The sequence below is a fragment of the Drosophila pseudoobscura genome, chromosome 4, assembly GCF_009870125.1.
Source record: "Drosophila pseudoobscura strain MV-25-SWS-2005 chromosome 4, UCI_Dpse_MV25, whole genome shotgun sequence".
Taxonomy (NCBI): domain Eukaryota; kingdom Metazoa; phylum Arthropoda; class Insecta; order Diptera; family Drosophilidae; genus Drosophila; species Drosophila pseudoobscura.
The window spans coordinates 29,710,594-29,716,593 of NC_046681.1; the positions used below are offsets into that span (position 1 = coordinate 29,710,594).

Genomic DNA, 6,000 nt, shown 5'->3' on the forward strand with positions numbered 1-6,000 from the left:
TCAATTCTGTGCAATCGACGACCCGTTCACCTAATTGGTGTCAATTTGGTGTCGGGACAGTAAGTATGTACATAGCAGCACATGTAGTACATAGCACAGTAAAAAGCTGTCTTAGTGGACAGGGGCCCTACATTTTCTTGCTCCCAGTTGCTTAAAAATAGTTGTTCCTTGTCGATCCAATCTCATAGGAGGACACCTTAATTATGCTAGAGCCCTCCCTCCTAGAGAAATACCACTGTACTTACACTTTCCGGACTGTTCGTCAAATGTCATCGCATATAAAGGTCTGTAGAGCATAAAGCATATAGCACCCAACCCTAATCAAATTTCGAAATTTGAGTTCCCTGAGTGCCATTAAAATAATCATCGACTTCCACACAAATCCAAATAAACAAAGTTTCTGGTTATTATGTCCTCCCTTCTTCCCAAAAACCATCGCATTCCCTTTGGTTAATGGCTGTGTTTGTGGTCTGTGGTCTGGGGTCTAGCTTGTTGCTTAATGTTCGGGCTTTATGGCACCCTCCCGCTCCCCCCATGCCCATGCCAGTCTTCTAGTACAAGTATTTTCTCCTTATCGATATGGCGTGCATTAGCAATCAATATGACATGTCAGTCACAGGGTGACGGAGGGGGGGAATAACAGCAGGTAAAGCTAAGGCAGGGGACTCGGAGTACATTCATTCGTATCAGATCTGATTTGATCTGATTTCTGAAACGGGTTACTAATGTGCAATGCATACAATTTTTATGTTTCTATTTCTGAGTTAATTAAGGAGGCTCTGTACTGTCAAAGCTTGGAACAATAATGCTTACTTCAATATTTATGTGCCTAAATATATTTCCGTTGACGGTCAAAAACCAATTAAGAAGTTTCAACCGATTTAGCCAACCTTGACATTGAGATATTGCCCTCATATTAATGCATGTAGTACTCGACGTACATCACTGAATATGTACATACATATATATACATATATACACTGCAATGCATATACTAGTAGATGTTCCATTAGCTTACCTCATCTTTAATTTGAATATTTATAAAAACATTACACTTGGTATGTTCTGCTAATTGTCAACTATCAATCCGTCTACTCGTCCTGCCATTAACATGCAATACAGAATCAGATGAAAATGCCGCAGATTGAATACCCTTTCTTGTACAGAGATACATAATTATAAGTTAATTGATCACTAATAAGATCTGCAATATTTATATATTTAAGCTTAGATTCGAAATGAGCTGAAAGATCAGTGGACTTTTTCGGATTCTACAACACCTTTTTCTGTCATTCCATCCCAATGATGGTTTTTCTGATGATAGATTCTGTTTGATCGTATGGTATCTTAGAAAAATCGTAGAATAAAAACCCATTGTGTTCATATTCAAACGATGATAAGATCATAATCATAATCATAATCACAATACCCTGATAAAAATGAGATATGTTACTCTCTTAAAAAAAAAGACTCTTTATTTCAAGTCAAAGTTATCTGTGAACTTTGAGCTAATACGCCATTCAAACAGTTACGCATACGTCCTGATAAATTCGTTGGGGCTTCCCCAGGGGCTAGGGTATTTTCATTGTCCACGCATGTGGCGGCAATGCAATGTGGCAGCCCGAAAGGCGGCTTCAGTTGTCGTTGGAAAGCCAGGCGGCAAACAACGTCAGGAAAAAACATGCGGTAGTCAGTGGAACGGGGATACCCGATGAAGGGGAACGGGAAAAAGGAAAGCCAAAATATGTGAGTGTCTAAGGAGATAGGCAACATGGCAAGGACCTGCATATTGTTTTTTTATACTTCCTGTCTGTGTTAGTGTCTGTGCCTCTATATGTTTGGGTGTGTGTGTGTGAGCTCGTGATTTGTTTACCTGTCAAAATAATAAATATAACTTTTGTTTTCGTGGGGCGTAAAATACGGTTGGCATTGGAATTGGATCCAAACAGCAGCGAAGCCAACCAGGGCGAAGGACTTTGGGGCGCTTGTCTGGCATGTCCTGTGCTGTGCCAAGTGCAGTGTCAAAAGTCAGGCGAAGGATAATGGCCCAGAGCCAAGACTGACATGAAAAATGCCCCCGACACTTGCCAGAAAAATTCGAAGAGAAAAATTGAATTCCTAGACATTTCTCGTTTGCCTTACAGTATGCAACAGTTTTGGCCTCACTTAGTTGTATATTCAGTTGACTTTTCTTTTAAGTTCAAATAAATTTACAAACTCGTACTATATCTGATCACATAACTACTCCAACAAATCACCTTGACAGGCACGCTTCTCAGCATGCTCCTGTCACCGTCTAACCAGACATGCCAGCGCATCCTGTCCTTCATTGCTAGGATCATCTCCAGGCAGCTGAACCAGATGAGCCAGCACCGAAGGACGTCCCTTGTCCGTGCAGCCTTTGACCAGTTCCCGCCCCAGGAACTATGCCAGCGTCAAGCCTTCATCCCTCTGAAGGCGACACCCGGCTTGATGGCCATGCAGCGGAGTCAAGTTCGGTTCGGAGAGGATTACCGCATTTATCAGCAGAACATCGATCTGGACTCCTTCTTCGGAGAGGAGCCAAAGTATGACAAAGTTTCGGATGTCTGCCTGCTCAACGATCACTTCATACTGGTGAAGATGCCCCAGTTACAGCAGCCCAACAGCCCAGCAGTAAAGGCACCAACAACACAATCGCCTCCCCAGACGAAATCGAAGCTGCCGCGTTGCTTCAAATGCAGTCGTAGCAGTCGCGTCTCGCCCATTCTGGAGGAGATGGAGGAGAAGCGTCCTCAGAGGAGCTGCCTGAAGCCCTGGGCCAGCAGGGACATGGATGAAGTTGAAGTTTTTGATTCCACCACGACCATAACAACCATCCCAAGTGAGGCCAGCAGGAACGGCCTAGACGATATTGAGACCTTCGAATCCATCACTAAAATAACATTTCCACGTAAGAGTTTTGTTCGTGCTCCTCCTGAATCTGTGATAGTAGAGCAGCCACATCTGCAGCCGCATCCGCAGCCTCCTCCAATCCCTGCTCTTCTGCAGCTGGAAGCGATTCATCCAGCAGCATCAGCCCCAGTCGTCGAGACGCCTCTTCTTAGCCGCGCTCCAATCCATTGGTTTCTGTGGCTCTTCCGGCGACGGCTCCACTCCAGACCCAAGTCCAAGCCCCCGCTGGCCGCCGTTCATAAGACGTACTTTGTGCGCTGGAGCAAACCCCCGGACACCATCTGGCAGGGCTACGGCGTGGACAGAGGCGAGAAGGAGCATAAGATGGGTCTGCGGCGCTGTCGTTCGGCAGTCTTCTGAGCGAATCAATCATCAGATAAAGATAAGATATATTTTTAAAGATTACTTTGTTAAGGGTCCAGTAATTTTCTTCTTAAAGAGCTTAAATGGTTTAAGTTATAATTTTGAACAAAAAAAAATAATTAATTATAATAATTATCGATATTTGAAATTATGTACAAAGGGGATCCAATGAGATCCTGAGCTCAATCTCACGCTCAATATAAGAGAGCATAAATACTCGTGAGAGCATTAGAGGTTATGCAATATATTTCTAGAGCTTTACAATACATTTCCTCATGTAAAAGATCGCATTAATTCGATGGGTTCTTGATTTCTTTACATTTATTTATTTATTATAAAAAATGGGTTTATGGGTTTTAATTTTTCAAGAAATCATTCGAATTTTGTCTAGATTTTAAAGATCAAGGATTAAGACTTAAGATTAAAGACTTAAGGATAAGTAGGAATTTATAGAGATTTAATATGGATCATATCATTATCGTTGTACGGATCCTGAGAGGTACAAGTGTATATAAAAAGTATGCAGTGAAATAGTTACTCATTTTATAAAGAGTTTAAGTTTTGCAAGTATAAATTTTGATCATGAAGGAAGGATGACATGAAAATGTTATAGAAAACGCTTTGTACATTAATTCAAGCTTAAGGATAATTATAGTCTGTGGAGGACGGACCACGTCGAACCCTTCGAGAGCACATGTCAAACTTCAATTTCCGCATGCAAAATTAGTGCCTGCCACAAACACACAAACTTTAGCCACATTGTGGAGAGCCTTACAATAACTCCAAAAGGAAGGAAAAAGCACTACCAAGAAGGCAACAAAATGCAAACTACGTAAATTGCTGGGGCCAATCCACTGCAGATAAAGTGAAGCAGAAATGAGAGAGAAAAAAAGCAAAACTTTGACTCCTTTTTTCAATGGAATTTGCACGCGTCCGTGAAGCGTTGATGGAGTGTATGGTGCTCTGAGGAGGTAGGGGGGTGCTTCATTAGCTTCGCGCCTGCAAAAAGTCGGGCAATGTCGTTCGTTACTCCCCGGTATGGCCGCTGGATTTCTCTGCCGCGTAGTTCTACAACTAATTGCAAGAGGCCCCGACGTTTGACCATAAAAAACAACAAGTTCATGATAAAACTACAACTACTGTCTGAAAGTATGACGGTGGGGAGACGAGGGGGCGTGGATGCAAGCCCCGTGCGCCACAATATACATAATAATAAAATAAAATTAAAACCGTCACGCCAGGCGTCAGAGGCAGAGGCAGAGCGGCAGAAAACAAAGCACCCAAAACCGTACCACAACCGAGCCCAAAGGAGCTGCCACTGAAGCTGAAGTTGCAGCACACATGTCCAGAATGAGACCCCATCCAGCCCTCTGCCCTGTGTGACTGCCACTGAGGCAGCAGGTCACCATAACGAACCATTAATATGCAAGTTCCCCTCAAAATTGGACGATAAGAACCCAAACGCTTTTCTTTTATCGAAAATCGAACTACGAACTTTGTGTATAATATTGCTCTCCATTGTGTTTTCACATTGATTGCCCCTTCTGGTCTGGTCTGTGCGGCCCGACCTGTGCTTGTCATTAATTATAATGTCGGCATGGAGGCGAGCGAGCACATTACCATTTTGGCCAAATGTTGAATTAGATGGCTTTGAGTTGGGCTCAGGGGATTGAGGAATTGCTTTGCTGTATGTTGCGGTATAGCAAGGGGAGGGAGTAAAACAAAAGTGAAGGACGGCACCTGTTTGCTGCAACAAGGGATTTCCACGTGGTAGTATCTGCTGTAGATTGCGGGGAATGGAGATAAGTAAACTGATATGTATTTCAGTAACTTGTTCTCTTATAAACATACAGAAAAGATTTAATAGTTCAGGGATTCATCCGCCTGGACAAACAGCAGCCACAGCAACAGAAAGACACTTTACTGTATGATTAATAAACACTTTAGAGAGTTACAAAATGTCTTGATGGAATAAAGAAAAGGTTCATATTTCAGAAAATCTATATTTGAATGACTACTTCACATGCTACCCCCTAAGAATTCAAAGATATGTCATGATATCGTCTTAACTCTATACTTTTCAATCTCACAATGAAGGTCATTCTTTCTTGAAGTTTCTCAGAGAGTCATGTTTATTGCATCCTTTTTTTTTTTTACTAATTACTATGTAGAAAAAACACTTTTTCTATCTGAATCAATCTAAATGTAAATCTAACTAAATAATTCGTTTTCAATAACTTCTTTGTTATCTTTTTGTGTGGCCCATATCGCAATACAAGTTTCATTAGCCAGCATATTCGACTTGCAGCTTCAGTTAATTGGCGGAAAGTTGCATATCGGTTCCGGCCAACTGAAGTTTTTGGCACCCCGGAGTCCGTAGTGCGGTGGATGGCAGACAGAGGACACTTGCTGGGCCAAGATGCCAAAAGGAAGCTGACAAGTTGCTAACATCAGCCATAGTCCATTGGCCATTGGCCATAAAAGGAGCAGCAAGAGAAGCAGCAGAAACTAAAGTCCCGCCAAGCATTCCAAATCGATTACGACTATTTTGAGAAGATCAAACAGAGAGAGCAAACTATACATATATCTTTTCCACTCTCACAACAGCAAGGTGTTTATTAATAAAACTCCAACTATCCAAAAGAAACAGAGATGGATATACAGGACACTCATAGACAGAAGATGGAGAAAGAGAGACGTCGT

The 6,000-nt window shown here is 42.1% G+C and overlaps 1 protein-coding gene across 3 annotated transcripts; it reads left to right on the forward strand.

Moving 5' to 3' along the window:
* The first annotated feature begins 1,518 nt into the window (after positions 1 to 1,518).
* LOC4817732 (uncharacterized) lies at positions 1,519 to 3,448 on the forward strand. 3 transcript variants are annotated; one of them, XM_001357113.3, is made up of 2 exons: positions 1,519 to 1,746; positions 2,267 to 3,448. In XM_001357113.3, exon 2 carries the CDS (start codon positions 2,281 to 2,283, stop codon positions 3,292 to 3,294), a length of 1,014 nt encoding a protein of 337 aa, XP_001357149.2. In that variant the 5' UTR covers positions 1,519 to 1,746; positions 2,267 to 2,280; the 3' UTR covers positions 3,295 to 3,448. The 3 variants fall into 3 exon arrangements, with proteins under 3 accessions (XP_001357149.2, XP_015035677.2, XP_015035676.2); XM_015180191.2 differs by lacking the exon at positions 1,519 to 1,746 and having other exon boundaries at positions 1,775 to 2,932; positions 3,004 to 3,231; XM_015180190.2 differs by lacking the exon at positions 1,519 to 1,746 and having other exon boundaries at positions 1,783 to 2,932; positions 2,992 to 3,231.
* The last annotated feature ends 2,552 nt before the right edge of the window (positions 3,449 to 6,000 follow it).

Coding starts and splice junctions, on each gene's coding strand:
- LOC4817732 (XM_001357113.3), top strand. CDS start 2,281: ATGCTCCTGTCACCGTCTAACCAGACATGCCAGCGCATCCTGTCCTTC.